The sequence below is a fragment of the Populus nigra genome, chromosome 7 (assembly GCF_951802175.1).
Source record: "Populus nigra chromosome 7, ddPopNigr1.1, whole genome shotgun sequence".
Lineage (NCBI taxonomy): Eukaryota > Viridiplantae > Streptophyta > Magnoliopsida > Malpighiales > Salicaceae > Populus > Populus nigra.
Genome location: NC_084858.1, coordinates 14,079,192 through 14,098,335, shown reverse-complemented (window position 1 = coordinate 14,098,335; position 19,144 = coordinate 14,079,192). Strand labels below are relative to the sequence as shown.

The window sequence follows — 19,144 nt, the reverse complement described above, 5'->3', positions numbered from 1 at the left end:
ATCCACACCTGATAAGCCAGTGAAATTAACTCTTGAACATGGAGAACTAGCCAGTCTCGCGAGAGTTCCCCATTAGTAGATTGTTTCCTCGCCAAAGAGAGATCAAAATGAGCAGGATTCTTACCAACAGCTATAGGCAGATGACTCAAACACCTAATTGCCACCAAATTAATTAATTAAATTACTATGATGTTGGAAATAAAGTCAAATCAGAAAACTGATTTCAACCAAATTGTGACCAGTGCTTTCTATGCCAAGAGAGGATATTAGGTTCATGTTCAAGTGACACAAGGCTTGCACACAGGACAACAGGCATTAAGCTGCTCGTACAGTGAACTCCTTTGAGTTGAAAGTTGCAATATTAGCTTGACCAAGTACAAACTGGTTTTTGTTAAAGCATCTTTTAAATCCAATAACTTAAAGTTGCAGCCTTTTTGGCACATATAATAACCATTTACAATAAAATTTTGTTTAGTATGCATATATGCACACAATCAGTTGACAATATTCTCATCAAAGCGAGTAAGAGAATAAAGCAAGACTTCCACATTATTTACTGACTCAGGTCTCAATTTGGAGCCAGAAACTCATGTACCCTTCAGATAATATATGGATGATGATCATATAAATGAAGTAAATGACGAAAGGTGCGATGATAACGAGAACCTCTAAATTAGATTAAGGTATTATTGAAAAGAAGTAAAACATGATGGCCAACTTTTTTTTTTTTTTTTCCTTATGGTCAGCAAAAACAACTTAACAAAAATAAAAATATATATTATAGGACAAGGAAAAATGAATGGTAGAGAGGAAAGATATGTAAGGTCATACTCGGCAGCAAAAACTCTAGTTCGGTATCTGAGGTGTTTATCTCTATTATGATTGATCCTGTGAGCTCCAAAAGCATAACCTTGCACCGGCATGCCTTTAGAGCTACTAACCATGTTTTCATCATCTTCCCCAAGGTCCATTCCTGAGTCGTTGTCTGGACCATTTAGAGGATCATTTCCAGCACTCCTATTGGTATCAGTATCTTGCCTTCCCAATGTAGCGAGTACCTGGAAAATATTAAAGATTCTCATTTATCACAGTCGAGGCAAAATAAATTTTCTAATCAGCGACCCAATTTTTCCAGAGTTCAAAGGTTCAAAAACTCCACAACTTCATCTATAATTAGAGACCAAATTAAGGCTGGATTTATTGTTGCTCAAGCAAGTCCCTGCAAGCTATTTCATAGGTGGTGTTATCTCTGTCCATAAAACATAAGATTGGTAATGGTTCTCATGTTTTCTTTTAGGAGAATTTGTTGGAAGTTATTTCTTGTTCTGAATTCGTTTTGCCTCTGTATGTAGACTGGTAAAAGGGGGGCGAACTCTGGAGTGGTTTGGAAATTCTAGTTTTAGGTTTGTAGAATATCTCCTCTGTTCCATATATACATCCCTTCTGTATAGTTCCATCTCATTTGGAAATCAAGTTTTTCAGCTTGGACAGGGTTTCTAAATAGGATAGACACTAATGACCAATTGCAGATGAGGATGCCATGATGTCAAATCTCTTAAAACAAGCATCACATGCTCCCACAACCAGTGAAAGACAGATATCTCTTTCTTATATTATTCTGTCGCTTTAAGTACGTGGGATTGTAAAACTCTTTGGAGACAGGTTTTTACAGTAATTTAGTTTTTTGATAGAGAGGAGTGCTATAATACTTCAAGATCAGATTCCATATAAATATCTAGGATATAATGGTCCCATCTGCCTCTTAATGGTATTCTGATTCAGATGCTTCTTAAAGAGCATTAGCTGACACTTTGGGAGCCTTGGCCAGACAACCAACAAGAGCCTGAAGAGCTTGTTTGTTGCCAAGAAAAGTGAAGAAATATCATGGATAAGAGCAGTCACCTGAAAGCATTGATATTATGTAAAACCGTAACTTGCTTCATTTTCTAATCCAGATGAAATATGTCTACCACTAACAAAATCATACTATGGTGACCCAAGTTCAAAAGGCAGCTCAATGAAGAAAACCAGGGTTTGGCTTGATATAATAGTAAAGATTCTCCAAATATTATTAGACAAAGGTTTATGTTATTCTCTGCATAGAATCATATGCTTGGTCCCAAGAAAAAAAAAATTATTCTAATCTTCTCAGAGGTAGCTTTCCAGGAACTTACCATATTACGACAAATCAATATCCAGTGAGATGGACATGAAGGGCATGAAGCAAGGAGCAATCGCATAATTGTGGCCTGTACCAGACTCCCAATCCTTCAAAAATGAGAGCAATTTAAAGACCAAAAGTAGAAGGAAAGAACTGCGATACAAATGAGTTTGTATCTCCCACACACAAAAGCACACAAATTGTTACAGAAAAGGTCTGCTTTGAAGCATTCTTGCTTACACAGGATAAAGATTGTGAAACATTATTTGCAACAAGTGATTTCTAATGATATTCTAGTCACTGATACAACAGTTGAGCAAAACCTGAGATCTCTATCGTATTTAATATAAGCAAGTGCAACAGACACAATTTATCATCCTTATGTTGCTTGAAAGGACTCAATAGAAAGTAAACCACCTTTATATTACCCCCAGCATACTGGGTACAAATGACAGTGACTATAACAACCAAGAAAACTGATCCTAATTTAAGTCTGCAGTTTATAGAACTTTGTAAGTAAACAACTTGTACAAGATACTTATAAATGATAACAAGTTCAGAACTCATGCACTTCTTTGCAATGAGCAATCCTTCAACAAGACAACTTTAGTAGCATTCAGCCTCTTCTAGCAAGAAGAGTCTTAAATATCACTTCTTGATGAACAACGTGAAAAAAATACTACTGATTGATTGAGGATGGAAGAGTGAACATAATTGCTCACCCAAATATGATAGGGCACTTCAGCATAGGCACAAGAAAGAATTCACTTTACAAGCAAAAAAAAGACATAAAAGTTCATTGGAAACAAATAGCAACTTTGCAATTCTAGCTTACAGATCAAATGACATGAGGACATATATTTAACACTGCAGCCACCACTATTCATGATACTGCAACCTAGGTACTGATCAAACATCATGGTTAAAAAGGATATTGTTGACTTACACAGAATCAGTTTCCTCGTTCAGCATGTGAAACAAGTTATCTTCTATTTGCTCATCACTGATAGAAACCTGCCAAGGAAATTTTAAGCACAAGGATTGGACATATTGGGATGAGGTTTGATGCTTGGCAAATATGAAACATAAATTCCATGGCTACTCACTGGATCCTTTTCAATGAGATGCCGGAGGGTGGAGACAGCAAGATGCCTTAAAGTTGGCTGCTTCCAATGAAACCAATTTATATTATTTAAAGGAATGATAAAAAAAACAACTTTTCTTTTTCAAAGAACTGAAAAGGAGCAAAACCTGTCCTGATGACAGAGTTGAGAGAAGTGTTTGCACATGAGTGTGCACGGAAACAGCTTGCGGAGCAAAAAGGACAAGTTGCTGTGTAAAACGAACACTCCTGCCAGATTGATGCAGCTATTAGTTAAAATCTTCAACAGATAGAAACCCAAATAAATAAATAAATAAGAAAAGTTTGAAGCTTATTGTTTTCAATAAGATCACAACAACCATAGTTGCAGAAAAGAGTTTCCATTGCAAATATCAGAATGGGAAAAAAAGAAGAGACAAGCATTTGTCAGCATACTCTAGCAATGTGGCCGTTTCTTGCCAGGAGCTTATCTCTGCAATGACAGACTGTATAAAGAAATCATCAGATGAATACGATCAACTTTATGGAGAAAAAAAAAACCCTCTATGAACTACAAAGTATAAAAAATTGACAAAAAAATCCATTTCACCCAATGTAGATATATAGTTTTGTTTGGCATGCAATGCCAAACAAGTAACAGATGGTAAAGATAATTGTTAGGTAATTAAAATGAAAACCACTCCTAAAAAATAATTCAGAAGTACAGCACTTGTGAAGGCAATACCTTGCAGCGTGAAAAGAAAATGCTTCCAGGGGCAAGTTCAGGACCAAGAACAGCAACAATAGCATTTATAAGGCGGCCCACTCCTTGCTGAAAGTCAACCAACCCATTCTCCTCAGACAGAAGAATGTCCAAAGCAAGCCCAAGTGTTGCCTGCATACAGAAGGATAAAGGAAAGAAGAGCAAGGACAAAACATCAACAAATCAACATAAATGATTACATATGCATAGCCACCATTCACTTATTTGATGACCAAATAAATCAAGAAAGATAACTAGCCAAAAAGTTAGATTTGTATTCTCATTAAGAAACATAGCAAACTCAACCGAGCATTACATTTCATACAAATGCAACAGATTGAAGATTGGCCAAGAACTCCATTTTTAGACAAGTTTGACTTCAAAAAGGAGTACTGAGCAAGATACTTGACTGTCAATGCAAGGCACAATCCACACCTAAACCTTCTTTTATGTGATCAAAGTTATCGTATCACCAACAATATATCAAATGAGGTGCAGATTCTCATGCATCAGCACATGTTTCAGTTACCAAGATTGATCATTGTTTAAGAGAGAGAAAAGGGAAGTAATAAAAACGACTGAAATGAATATAACAAAGTTAATGAAAAGCCATCTTTGGAAGTATATAGACTGACTATGATGGATACAATTATCCCACATTTTGAACAGTATAAAGTGAACAAATTCAAGTACCTGAACATGAGATACATATGAGAAACCAGAAGCTTCAATAGTCAAAAGAAGACCATACAACGACCAGATCTGTAACCCAGTAATCGTACTTTTAGCTAGCAAAGATATTGAGCTCACAGTTTGAGGCACTAAACTTGACAATGCCATTCCTCCAGCACTGCATAAAAATGTGTTGATATTCTGTGATTAATACATACAAAAAACTATCAATGAGCTTCGTTCTGAAAGAGTATGATTTTAACAAGCCTGTATGGTTGGCCAACAAAGTCTTTGAAATTCCATCAAAATTTCAAAATTTCACACATGTAAGAAACATGAATGTGACCCAGCTTTGTTTTTGCTAATGTCCTTGGAATAGCATAACAATCCCTGAACTAAGAAACTGCTCCCATTGAATTCTAAGAGCACCTGGTTCTAAACCCAGAATGTTGTTGAAACAAAGGATAAATCAGAGTCCAAGTTTCCTTTTGAATATAGGTGCAATGGGGAAAAAACTCAATTCCTATATCAGCATTATGACAACAAGATAACTATTTAAACTCATTTGCTAATCATTATCTTGATGTAGAAATTATGACACTGACACAGTAAGGGCCAAAGGACAAGCAAGTTTACTTAAGTTAAAACCCTCAATGACTAAGAACCATAGTTATTTAATTTTTATTCATCAAAGTCTACCTACCAAAAAGCTATTTCAACCCTTTATACAACAAAAAAACTAGAAAAACCTTGTAATATTGAATATAAAATAAAATAGAAAAATTATTCCCTTTAAATAAGAAATTAGAAAAGCCTAACAATATTGAATAGGAAAATAAAAATAGGAAAACTAGAAAAGCCTAATACTAAATAAGAAAAAATAATCCTAAGATGAATAAGAAGAAATAAAAATAACTAAGAAAAATATTTATTTTTCCAAAAAGCTCATGCATCATACAATCAAACAATGATTTTAAAATAGCAATCATTTTTACTCGAATGCTAATCATTGTCCGTATTTTCTACAAATAAATTATAATTGTATTCACAAGCCACTTACCTAACCACTTCTACACATGAAATGACACAATATTTAGAATTTTCTAATTACTTGATGCCTTAAATGTATCAAAAACCTGTAAATGGAAAAAATAGTCACTTGATAGCATTGACAGACCAGGATATCCACCCACCAAAATTTTATATCACAATACTTACAAGCACTCCAACCTTATATTCCACGACGTGACAAACCATGGAAATGCATAATTTTAGCTAATTCTTAGGTTTCCTAAGTTGTCAATTAAAATATATGCAATAGACAATAGATTTGGGTAAAAGAAGAAAAAAAGAATCTTTCCCTGAAGACTTTTTTTCATACCCAACTTTAAGTATAAACCCTTTTTCAATCTTGACCCTGAAAACCTTTTAACCACCCCCTCTAACTACTAACTCTCTACCAAATAACTTATATTTAGGTAAAAAGAAAAACAAATCGAGACTTGGTACAAATTACCATCAAAAAGAAAATTCAGAAGAGCTTCAATCCCCAAGAAAAATAGGTAATGACACTCCCTCAAAGCAGGCACCAAAGAGATGCCACAAAAACCAACAAATCTCAAAGGAACTGGTTAGATATATAGTGGTTAGACAACCTACCCAGTTACTTTCTTAGTAAAATAATAAGACATGTAAAGAGAATCAGTGTCAAATACAACCAACAGGAATGCAAAAAATAAAAAATAAAAAGGAAACTACTATTCACCTGCGATGAATGCAGCCAAGTGCGAAGGCAATTGAGCCAGCGTAGTTGAAATCTGTTGCACCGGGAAGGTCACCAAGAAGCAACCTAGTCTTTTATCATCATAAAGGCAAGAGAGAGAGAGAGCATCAGGTAAACACATGAAATAGATAGAGCTATCAGGAATTCTAGATGAGAAGAAAAATATAAAACTTTAACCTCCATGAAAGATGTATAACATCTCCACATCACAATTACAATCAAGTTCATGAGAAAAATTACAATAGACATTAGTGTGGAACTAACCATTTTGGCTGTAAAGATATCATTTCCCAGGCGAGCTAATAGACCAAGACCTTCTGACGATGCTCTACGTTGGGATGCACAGATATCTCCCTCTGCCAGAATACTCTGACAAATTAAAGTAAGCAAATGAAGAAAAGGGCATAGTGACAACCATATCCATGATTAGTCATAGATTCAATGCAGGGCATTCTGCTAGGGGTGCCTTTGCTTCAAGGTAAATACAGATGTGCGATGTTACAAGAATATTTATTGAGAGGGTAACTGTCAAGAGTGTAAAAGTTGGTTTTTAAGGATGTTTGCTTTATTCATAAATTGAAGGGTGAATAGTTGGAGGAAAGAGAATGATTAAATATATTATTACTTTCGAGATAGACAGAGATTAAAAAAAAAAAAGTAATTTGAAAACTTAGTTTGTGGGGGGGGGGGGGGGGGGGTGGACCACCTTTGTTTGGTTAGGAGTTGGGGAAGGAGGCTAATATTTACTAGCCTTGGTAACCCACCTTTGTTTGGCGCTAACTATGCCCCCCCCCCCAACAAAACACCCCCTAAATATTAAGTACCTGAAAAATTGCCTGAGCTCCATTCAATATCTCAGGTCCCAAAGGTTGGGGACGTAAAGCAATCAAAGCCTGAAAATAGCATAAAATCCTGAATGAAAAATGTTGAACCATACAGTGAGCTTTAAGCAAATCAAAAAGGGATTCCAAGAACCTTCAATCCTGCAAGTAACCCAACACATATATTGGTAACACTGGCTTCATGCCATGATTGCTTTTTTCCAGCTTTTAGACATTGCTCAACCATTCCAAGAAGCAACAACATCCCACCATTATCCTGGGATATATTATCAGCAGAAAAAATAAATGTTAGACATCTCACCCTTGCAACTAAAACATTGATAAACGAATGTCAAGCCAAACACTAGATCCCCTTACTTGAGAAGCAAACATGATTCCGAAGCAAAGGAGCATCTGGTTCACCAACATCTTGTTTATTGTTTCCGGCTTCAAGAACAAAATAAAGTCCAGGATAAGGAGTAAAGTAACATAACAACAAGAATAATAACTACAAAAAAAAATACCATAAAAAAATAATAAAACATCTAACGTCAACTAGAAACAATGAAACAGTCATTACCAGAGGAAAACTTGAGGGTTCATTGTCCCATACACAAGGCATAAGGCCATCTTTTCCACCTTGAAAAGCACGAACTTCATCTTCAAACCAATCCCTAATTAAAGACATGAGCAAAAAAGTTTTTAGAGAGAGAGTTCAAGATTCTATATGAATTATTGAAACATGACATGATGATTGTAACAAAACAATTAACAGAAAACCCAACTTATAGAAATTGTAAAAGAATGGTACAAGAAAATAATGAAGATCCAAGCACCTTCCAGGAATCCAAGGACCCAACCATGCATCTCTTTTGTCCAGCAGTAACCTCAAGCATGAACTTTCCTCACATCTAGCAGCATCCCTTTTATTCAACATGAAGGAACACAAACAAAATCAGTCATGCAATTCTTTCACACACAAAACTGAAAAAACATATAAATTTTGTACATTAAAAAAGAGTGTCAATCTTCACAACAAAGAAACAAATGAAAAACGAAATAAATTACCACCATACAAGTATAAGACATGATTACCTGAATGGAATGGTACATAATTGGATAATCTGAGGATGGTCACTTTTATATGCCATTGAATCAGGGAGGGCCTGATAGGCCATTAACGTTCTGATGATGAATATGTCTATTGCAGGCTTAATATTAGGCAGTTCTTTACGTTGTAGCAGTAGTATATAGGACAGGGCACTGTTTTATAATACAATCAAATTTTTAGTATGAATCATAACACTTGATGAAGCTAAACAAATCAAAATCCAAAAGAAATGAAGAGGCTGGGTGCAGGTTGAAGAAACTCTGGTAATAACTGTACCTACTCAAGTATACCATAACTGGTTGAAGTAGAATCCCATTGTTTGCTGCATTATGAGAAATAAAGCATCTTACAAATGCTGTCAGTGCATCAACAGCAGCAGACCACACACTACAAAAAGCAAAAAGAAAGAGCAAACACAATAACATCAGTAGCAACATGCTGTATCAAAGGCATCTTTTCAACTAGAAATGGTGATAAATAGGAAACAAAACAAAAGGTATTCTGGATTGGATATTTAGCAGAGACCTATCTCACATTCAATGAAGCATGGTTCCTACAAGAACTCCAAATTATTCTCTAGAACTCATCCTTTTCATCATAAAAATCCACAAGAAAACACGGAAACAGAAAAACAGCAAGTCTGCGTATTTCTACACTCTTTGTGCTAGGGTTCATTTAGAATACCAAAAAAAAGGCTGACAATATTTCTACACTCTTTTATACTCGTATATGACAAGAGTGTCAAGATCTGATTCTTCCTAGGTCAAAATTGAACCATTCACTGATATTCGAAACTGATGTTGTTTGTTTCATTAACTTTTCATCAATACTTGAAAATTTCATCTAAAAAATGTACACAGAATTTTTAGTTGAGGCTGAAAAGCGACCTCATAAAACATTTCGAGTGATTTTTTAAGATATGCTTTGACAGGGAGGAGACAGAGTGTCTTTCTAATTATTGTACGATGACTTGGGATATGTGGAATAAGCTTATTACTCCAAGTTACAAGCATCCAAAATAAGTGAAACGATACTCTTCATGCATTGCTTTGGAAAAGGCAATGAATGCAAGATTTTGTGAAAATGTGCTACTGGCAAATGCTATCATCTTTTAGTAGAGAAAACTTCTAGAATTTTCAAGCATCGTGCTCTTTCAAGTGATTGAGGGAGGATAAAATGATTCAAAACCTGCTTAAGGCACACTAATTCCAAATCACTTTTTTAGGTTTTATTAGCTGACATTGAATGAGATGGGAAGGCTACTGATTGGATGCCTTACTATCCTTTGTGCAATTGTGCTCTCACCTTCAATCAACCAAAATTTTCTTTTCATCCCAAAAGGGAAGTTTTTTAATATAACCACATTTTAAGCTAAGCAAAAAGAAAGGATGCGTTTGTTTCTTAAAAAGAACTGAAGTATAAAGAGATATTGAAAGATGGGATCACTTGTCAGTTGCAGACAGAGTATTAGACAAACAATGCTGAGCTTACCATATAGTAGAAGCCAAATCTTCAATTTTTTGAATTTCTCGTTCTGGATTTCCACTAAAGAGGGTAGCCCATAGCAAAAGAATATCAAAAACCTGGTCTTCAAGCTCCTACATGCATCAAGAACAACACCATAACTTACATATAGTGGTTACAGAGACTAATGAATAAATATAACCATAACATTCACGCTGTGGTTACTGTACATAATGAATATAGAATGGCTGCAAACCTGCTTTGGCATTGAAGACAATAGCGAGGACAAAAGTAACCATCCAGCTTCTTTCTCAACTATTGCAGCTATAGGATTTCTTGAAGATTCTGTTAGCATTTTCTTTGAAAGTTCCAGCACTGATCTTGGTAATCTGAGCACAAGAAGACAATTATAAAGCAGTTTTAACAGTCAGACACAAAGATAAGCATGAGTATAGCACCAAGAAAATAAATCCAAATGAAATGATGGACACACCAATATATGGTCCACATGCAAATACATCTATCATGTGCTGTAAAATATCTTATGTAACCATGTTTTATGTTTATGGGAATTGGAAATTGGAAATTTCAACTCAAATAATAGGTCTGAAGAATCCTAGTATAAAATCATACTTCCAATCCTGCAATAGATTGAAAAGTTATCCTTTAATATTTTCAATGTACCGGTGCCTATTAGGTATGTAAAGTTTGAGCACCCTTCAAATACCCAACTTTTAGTTAATGCATGCATGATTAAAAGAAACCAAGCGACTCTAAAGGAAATAAAAAGAAACTAGTAAATCAGAACAAGAGGGCTTTCTAGAATAAAGGAATTTCCCAACCAGACAAAAGGGTTCTCCAGACCTAGGAACTTAATAATTGTTAGCTGTAATATCTTGATTTAGGAAGATTGATTGATAAATTAGTTGATTTAGGGAGCTTGATTTAGAAAGATTGATTAATAGGCAATTAGTTGTATATAGTTACCTTCTTAGAGATTGTAATTATGGTCCAGTAGTGATTGTAGGATGTAATTATGTTGATACTTCACTATTTACAGAGAAAAAATCCTCGATTGAAAAGGCATTCAGATCATTTTGACAAGGTATTAGAGCTAAAATTCTAAATTTTGTGCTTAACTCTTTTAGTAAGTATTTTTTGTGGATCGTGTTGTGGGATATTTTTCTTGGGTTTCTTTCTTGAGACTTTACTTGGCTTAGGGCTATGGACAATTTCTGGGTGTAGAGAGATTCTGTTTTAGTTGGACATTACAGCGATATAGTTAGGTACTTTTGAAGTTCCCATTCCTAACAGTTTAAAGTTCTTTTTTACATCAAGCTCTATTTTTTCACTAGTTCAATTCTTTTCTTCTGATTTATCATGAAATAAGAAAATTATATTGTTCGTTTTAATGGAAAGAATTACTCCACTTGAGTTTCAATTCAAAATGTTTGTTAAAGGCAAAGAATTATGGGGTCACTTGGGTGGGTCATCTAAGGCTCCCACTAATCCCAAGTAGATTGATTCCTGGGAGAGCAAGGATGCTCATATTATCTCTTGGTTACTAGGTTCTATTGAACTACATATGGTGAATAATCTTCAATCATTCACTTTGACTATGGAGATGTGGACTTATCTTAGGAGCATTTATTCTCATAATAATGTTGCCCGAAAGTTTAATTGAACTTAAAAATTGGCAACTACCGCCAAGGTAATTAATAAATTAGCATTTATTCTAGATTTCTTAATTTATGGAGTGAATATGCTAATATGATCATTTTACTATTCCCAATGAGGTCTAGTCAGTGAAGAACAACGCCTAGTCACTCAACCTAGTCTTAATTCAGAAACAATCTAAGATAGTTAATGTGGCATATGCTGCTTAGGGCAAAGGAAGATCCAAGTCATAGACTTAACGCTACAATTGCAAGGAGTTTGGACATATTGCAAAGCGCTTTAACAAAAAAAATTGCAATTATTGCAAAAAGGAGGGGCACTTCATTAAAAATTATCGAGTTCGACCTCAAAATCGACATGCTCTAGCCCCTCATAATGTTGTCCAGTCTAATTTTGTGGCTGCCTCTTTGGTTCCTTCTCTATAACAACAATTTGTAAGCAAATTTTTATCTCCTCTCACTTGCGAGATGGTCCAACAATTGATTTTTTTTTGCCTTCAACATACAAGGTAGGGGGAATCTACTTACTTCCTGGTTGATTTTGTAGTTTCCAATCATATGATAGAACATATGCTATGCATAATATTTGTAAGTATAAGGGTGAACAACATATTCAAATAACCAATGACAGTGCTCTTCCTATCACTGAAATTGGAACTTTGAGGTCTTCCTTTAATAATGCATTTGTGTCTACAGATTTATCTACCAATTTAATTTATATGGCCAATTGGTTGATAATAATTGTAAAATTTACTTTGATCATGATTGTCGTGCGCAAATCAGGTGTTGGGGAAAGTGATAGCAAAGGAGCCTAAAATGGGTCGTCTCTTTCCTCTCCAATTTTCCATTCCTAGATCTGTTTCTTTCGGTTGTGCTGTGATTGTTAATAATAGTCATGTATGGCATAAGAAATTAGGTCACCCCAGTTTTGTTGATTTTACTTGTCTTATAAAACATGTTTATTTGGGCAATAAAGATTTGTTTTTACCTTGAGTCTTCTAAGTATGGTTCTTGTAAACTTGGTAAAAGCAAGTCCTTAACCTTTATTCACATGGTAGTCAAGCATCTACTTGTTTTGAGATCATTCATAATAATCTATAGGGGTGTCAATTCTGTTATTTCACATGCTTAGTACAAGTATTTTGTGACTTTTATTTATGATAATAGTCATTTTGTACGGGCATATTTTCCTCATGCTAAAGCTAATGTACTTTTCGTCTTTCAAACTTTTGTTGCCAATCAATTTTCTACTTGTATTAAGATTCTAAAGGTGCATTTGTTTCCCTTCAACTTTTGAGTTTGCAGTGCAAAAAACGCAGTAAGGTGTTTGGTAACACACTAAACTGCGTTTTATACTATGGGGTCCATTAAAAAATTGAGTTTGAAACGCAATTTTTGTGAAGCAGTTTTTACATGTTGTTTTAACTGAGTTTCAACGCTGTTTGTTTTTGCGTTTCAAAAGTATTTTTGAAAAACTTTGAAATTTTTTTAAATTTTTTCTTTACTTCAAATTAATATCTTTTTTTGTGTTTTCAAATCAATTTGATGCGCTAATATCAAAAATAATTTTTTTAAAAATAAAAAAAAAATTATTTTGATGCATTTCCAAGTAAAAAGCACTTTGAAAAGTAACCGCAATCACACTTCCAAACACAATTTGCTACACATAAACCTCAACCACAATTTTTACCAAACATGTATCTAAATCCAACTAACCATACCTAACCACACTTTTTTAAAACTTACTTTTTTTTAACCACAACCACAAAAGCTACCTTAAAAACAAACACACTAAGATATGATTATGGGGGTATATATCCATGGACTTTCAATTTTATCTAAATAAAGGGTATTATCTCCTAATGTTCTTGTCCATCACACCTCAACATCAACATAATAGGGTTCCATAACGTAAGAATCATCATCTTTTAGATATTCATACTTTGTTAACTAACTCTTTTGTACTACCTAGATTTTGGGTAGAAACATTATCTACAACTGTATATTTAATTAATCGTCTACCATCCCAAGTTCTCAATTTTGATTCTCCGTATTTGGTGTTCCTCCTGAGTACAACACCCTTCGTATCTTTGGTTGTGTTTGTTTTACTCACTTACAATCCATTGAACGACACAAGTTTGCTACTCAATCTATTGGATGTGCTTTTCTAGGATATAGTAATGTCCATAAAGGGTTTGTGTGATATGATTAGGATGCTAATATCCTTCGGATTTCATGAAATGTGGTCTTCTTTGAAAATCAATATTTCATTCAATCTCATTCTAATGATTCCTTTTTAGTTTTGCTCTCTAATTTTGATGATGTGTTGAGTTCTACTAGACAATTTAAGTCAGGAATTGTATATTAGATATGTAGCGTGTATTTGGCATTATGGTAGATTTTACAATTACGATTTAAAAAAATAGGTTTGAGAAAAACACTTTTAGTTATAATTTAAAAAATATATGTTTACAAAAATATATATTTTGTTAAAACTATTATGAGATGTATTTTTGCATGCAAAATAAATGAAAAACAAGTCATTTTAGCTTCTGCAAAACCAATATTTGAAATGCAATTATATGTGAGGTTCGGGGCAAAAAGTAGAAGCTATTTGGCTAACCAAATAGTTTCTCTCATTGTGGTTTGGCAAAAACCAGAAGCTACCACAATACTAAACGATCTTGTAGCCACTAGTCACATTGTTTGATCTAACCTTCAACACCATATCATGTTCTGGCTAAACCTCGTCAATCATCTCGGATTTCACGTCCAAATTCTCTCCTGCAACTCTTCAACCTACTCTTAATACTACTACTACTAAACCCAAGTCTTACTAAGGAATATTGTTCATTGTCCTGATGGCATCAAACTTCTTGACTGCAAATGGGTTTATACCATAAAGCTACATCCTAATGGTTCAATTGCAAGTTACAAAGCCTGTTTGGTGGCTCTTGACAATCGACAAGAGTATGGCTTGATAATGATGCGATGTTTGCACCTGTGGCTAAAATGACTATTGTCACATAGTTATAGCTATCGCTGCCTTAGAAGGGTGGTTATTCCAACATATAGATGTGAGGAATGCATTTCAACAAGGAGACCTCAAATAAGAAATATATGACTCCTCCACCTACATGTTCACTCACTCCTCCTCTAGTTTGTCGTTTAAAGTGATCTATATATGGAATGAAACTAGCACCACGTGTATGGTTGGAGAACTTTCATTCTACTCTTCTTGATTTAATTTTATTCAAAGTCAGTTTGACTCCTCTCTCTTACTTCTAAAGATTGCTATTAGAATTGTTGCACTTCTTGTATATATGAATGCTATTGTTATTACAAGGTCTAATTCTCAATTGATTGAGCAACTAAAAGCTCATCTTTACACTTCATTTCATAAGAAAAATCTTGATACCTTGCAGTATTTTCTTGGTAAAGTTGTCCAACTGGTACACTATTGCAACGACACAAGTATACTCAAGAGCTTCTCACCCTAGCTAGTTTAGTCCAGTAACTTGGTCCTTGTACAAATGGAGGTCGACTTTAAGCTACAACAAGATGATGGAAAGCTATGATTTAATCCCTCATCATATCGAAAACTAGTAGGGAGTTTGAAGTATTTGACAATTACTTGGCTTGATATTTGGCAATTTAGTCAATTTATGCAGGCTCCTCGCCATCCTCACTTGATCGTTGTACGACGTATCCTTCATTATCTCATGGTACTTCTGGTCACAGGTTATTCTTTCCTTCTAGGACTTTTTTACAGTTGAGTTATAGTGATGCGAATTGAGCTGGTTGTCCTGACACTCGTTCAGTTACTGGTCGGTCCATGTTTTTTGGTTATGCCCTTATTTCTTAGAAGAGTAAGGGATAGAGTTTCTAAATCCTCAACCGAGTCTAAATATCATGCTATGTCATTCATATGCTCTTAGATTGTTTGGCTTTGGGGTTTGTTGGGCAAACTTGGCATTCCTCAACTTACTCCTACTCCTCTCCATGCTGATAACACTAGTGTTGTTCAAATTGCTACCAATCTGATTTTCAATGACTGCATCAAGCATTGCAGTAGATTTTCATTCTATTTGTTAAGCACTTGACCAACATCTGATTACTCCTCCTTACCAAGGCTCTATCTCATCATTGACATCAGTTCATAGTTGACAAATTAATGCTTTGTGATCCACACACATTAATTTTTGGGGGGTGTTAACTGTAATATCTTGATTTAGAAAGATTGATATGCAATTACTTGATTTAGAAGCTTGATATAGGAAGATTGATTGATAGGAAATTAGTTGCACATAGTTACATTTTAAGAGAGATTGTAATTATGTTCCAGGAGTGATTGTTGAATGTAATTATGTTGATACTTCATTATTTAAAGAGAAGAGATCCTCCATTGAGAGACATTCAGACCATTTTTACAAAAGAAAAATGACCATTGGCAGCTGCAAAACTTATCACTTTGCTCGAAAGGTATGGGATTCGAAATCTATAACCAACTGTGTTGCTTTTATATAAATATGCCAATTATCTCAAAGTTTGATAGGATATAGTAGGACATTTTGAATCTAAAATTACATAGGCATTCCTCAAAGTGAAATTTCATTCATTCATTGTTCCCCTTGGTTATTTTTTTTTTTATAATGGACTCTGACTATTTACGTGAGCATTTGAAGAATAAATTACAATGATCAAAGAAATACAAACTCCCAGTTTGAATACCAAGCCAGTCTTGCAGACTAGGTTATTAGGAGTTTATGGAAATATGAAGCAATTCACTTTGAAACTCAACAGTTTGCAAAATTAAATCACGTTCAACAACCATGTAACATTAACGAGTTTATTGGAAGTAGGAACTAAACTAGAATAATTACCTGGCTGGATAGCCAAGAGGCAGTTTGGGTGAAATAGAAACCAAAGCAGCCAAAACAGTAGCTTGTCCATTCAAAGAATCAAGCTCAGTTTTCAGATTGCTTCCCTGTAGGAAGAGAATTGGTTAGGGAGCAATTATAAATGAAAAGCATGCAAGATCAGAAGCATAGCTTCTATTCGAGAATTCAAATTCAAAAGAATATCTAAACAAAGAAAAATTCAAAACAGTGTGTGCTTGTATGAAACTACTTTTATAGCAGACATGTACAGAAAACCTCAGCCTTGAAATTGAGAGGGGACACAACATGGAAACCATCAAGAGCAACCAACAGAAACTTTTTTATGAGATGGAGAGTTATATTATGATAGTTTGATCAAACGATGAAGGAAGGAAGAGAGGGAAGAAGAGAGAAGAAAAAGAACTGTTCAAAAAGGATCCTAAATTTTTTCATGTTATGCACTTCAAGCATTAAACTGATTCCAGATTAGTTATGGGAAGCAAACAAGACATTTAAATACAAGGGAGCAAACACTAACACAGATAGAACAAGAACCAAGTGTCATGTCAAATTATTAACTATACCTTTTCAAATGAAATATTGTCTCTCAAAGCACTTAAAGTGGTCACAACATAAGAAATCAAACCACCAACACATGTAGGATCGACCTCAGCCAAAACACGCAATGCCAAGGCAGCCTCAATGCGTACCTAGCCACAAGTTTGCAATTAATATTCAACTACCATGGAAACCATATAAATGCAAAAACGAGAAGAGTTAGAACACTGAAATAAAAAACACTATCATCATTAAGTGTAGAAAGAAATGTCAGCAGGTGAAGATAGGGAAACATAATAGAAAAATGAATTTTTCCTACCCAGGTCACCCCAAAAGTCACCCCAGAAGTAAAATACTAGCATTTTTACTGGTTTTATATTTACACCAGAGCCAAAAAAAAGGGGAGACATTGAGTTTATAGATAAGCTTATATCAAGCTCATATTTTGATAGTTGTTTAGATGCCACATGCATCTAGTTCATCTCTTCTTCTTGCTTTTATTCTTTATTTTGCTCTTTTCCTTGTCTCATTGAAGTCAATGTTCTTTTAATAAAAATTTATAACTGGTCTCTCATTCATAACCACCATAATTTCCACCACTTTTCCTTTGCGAAACAGCTTTGTCCTGCACTATGATGACACAATCCTAACATTCAGTATCTTCAATTTAAATTAACCATAATTCAGATCATGACAAGGCCATAAGAAAGGTAAGGGTAGTAATTCTAGTCAAACAACAGTCACAACATTTAAGTGGGGACTTTACCATCTGTTTGACAACTAGATAAAACAAGAGGATGTTCGAAATAACTTTACAAAAAATTTACAGAAAAACTATTTGAAGAATTATAATAAGATTTAAAGAGTAAGACATAATGAAATCCTTACAAGTTGAGAAGAATGAGATACTGCAGCAACAATTGTGCTATCAAAGAGTTCCTTGAATTCTAATGGAACCTGAAAAATAAACAGGTCAAGTTCCACGTTAAAAAATACTATTATTATGCATATAAACAAAAATGTACACAAAACAGCATAACAGTCTCCAATCATGGGATTTCATGTAGTATTAATCACCAACAAGTAATTCACAAAAAGCGTACTTTATTAGTAGGAAAAACAAGCATAAAGCTTCTGCCATCAAATTCAAATCAACATGCTAAAGTGATGCACTTCTTGATTGAAATGGAGATATTAGAATGATAAAACTAGGGACCAGCAACGATAAGCATGCTAAAACCAAGATATGGTTAATAATAGCAGTATGTAATTCAATTATACCATCAAAGAAAATCTGCTGGTACAAATTAAAAGGTATTATGAAAACAAACTAAAAAGAAGTCAAGAGTTAACACATAAAAAAGACACCAAGACTGCTCTACCAAAGGGCTCACTTCTGATCTGATTGATTAAAAGAAGGTTATAATTGCAAACCCCTGGTTAAAATAATTGAAACCAAAAAAAAAATCTTGACCCGGTAATGAAATGGGTTAAATAAAAAATCAAAGAAATTTAATTTAAAGAAAAGGGATGAAATCTAATGAAATGAGAAGATGTAAAAGCATTAAATTTTAGGAGAAGGACTAGTTAGAAATTGGTGGGGTTAAAATCAAAATATGAAATATAGTGGGTAAAAGTGTAAATTCCAAAAGATCAACCTATAAATACATCTCTCTTTCTCACTCTTAAGGCCGGCAGCTCACCGAAGGAAGAAGGGCATGGATTTTTTATTTTTTCTTCTCCATCTCTTGATGAAATCACTTGGAAAAGGTTAGCAAAGAGTGATTAAAAGAGTTGTTGAGTGATCAAAAGAAGAAATTAGGTGGTTTAGTGGGTTTCTAAAGAGTTAAAAGTTAGGGTTAGGGAGCTTAGGAGCAAAAAAGGAGGAGGGAAGGGAACTTAGCTTGTTCTTGCAATCTCCCACTTCGATTAGCATTCAATTAAGATGAGAAACTCATTTAAAATGTTTGGTTTTAAATGATTATGCACTATGTGAATGGATGAATGTGTTAGTGTTGCATAGATGTTGAATTTCATAAATTCGTTGGTTAAAATGTTAAATTTGTGATGGAATAATGTTTAATGACATGAACAATGACTAGGTATCAATTCAATTGAGAGAATTGAAGAAGAAAAAATCCATCCTCTATAGAAAGCCAATTTCAGCCTAGGAG

General features: G+C 34.3%; 1 protein-coding gene across 4 annotated transcripts in view; it reads right to left on the bottom strand.

The window, feature by feature from the left end:
* Positions 1 to 19,144, bottom strand: part of LOC133699507 (protein SWEETIE) — a 37,576-nt gene that overhangs the window by 7,953 nt on the left and 10,479 nt on the right. For 3 of the 4 annotated variants that reach the window (XM_062122770.1, XM_062122771.1, XM_062122773.1), the window contains 23 exons: positions 17,859 to 17,927; positions 16,997 to 17,122; positions 16,416 to 16,519; positions 10,113 to 10,245; positions 9,884 to 9,990; positions 8,669 to 8,779; positions 8,377 to 8,544; positions 8,118 to 8,204; positions 7,862 to 7,955; positions 7,660 to 7,728; positions 7,436 to 7,558; positions 7,285 to 7,353; positions 6,725 to 6,829; positions 6,443 to 6,531; positions 4,699 to 4,855; positions 3,988 to 4,137; positions 3,699 to 3,748; positions 3,413 to 3,512; positions 3,268 to 3,324; positions 3,108 to 3,175; positions 2,175 to 2,268; positions 832 to 1,058; positions 9 to 153 (listed from right to left, as the gene is read on the bottom strand). In XM_062122770.1, coding sequence (XP_061978754.1) covers positions 9 to 153; positions 832 to 1,058; positions 2,175 to 2,268; positions 3,108 to 3,175; positions 3,268 to 3,324; positions 3,413 to 3,512; positions 3,699 to 3,748; positions 3,988 to 4,137; positions 4,699 to 4,855; positions 6,443 to 6,531; positions 6,725 to 6,829; positions 7,285 to 7,353; positions 7,436 to 7,558; positions 7,660 to 7,728; positions 7,862 to 7,955; positions 8,118 to 8,204; positions 8,377 to 8,544; positions 8,669 to 8,779; positions 9,884 to 9,990; positions 10,113 to 10,245; positions 16,416 to 16,519; positions 16,997 to 17,122; positions 17,859 to 17,927 — 2,502 coding nt within the window. The remainder of the gene's footprint in view (positions 1 to 8; positions 154 to 831; positions 1,059 to 2,174; positions 2,269 to 3,107; positions 3,176 to 3,267; positions 3,325 to 3,412; positions 3,513 to 3,698; positions 3,749 to 3,987; positions 4,138 to 4,698; positions 4,856 to 6,442; positions 6,532 to 6,724; positions 6,830 to 7,284; positions 7,354 to 7,435; positions 7,559 to 7,659; positions 7,729 to 7,861; positions 7,956 to 8,117; positions 8,205 to 8,376; positions 8,545 to 8,668; positions 8,780 to 9,883; positions 9,991 to 10,112; positions 10,246 to 16,415; positions 16,520 to 16,996; positions 17,123 to 17,858; positions 17,928 to 19,144) is intronic. The other variant, XM_062122772.1, reaches the window with a different exon arrangement.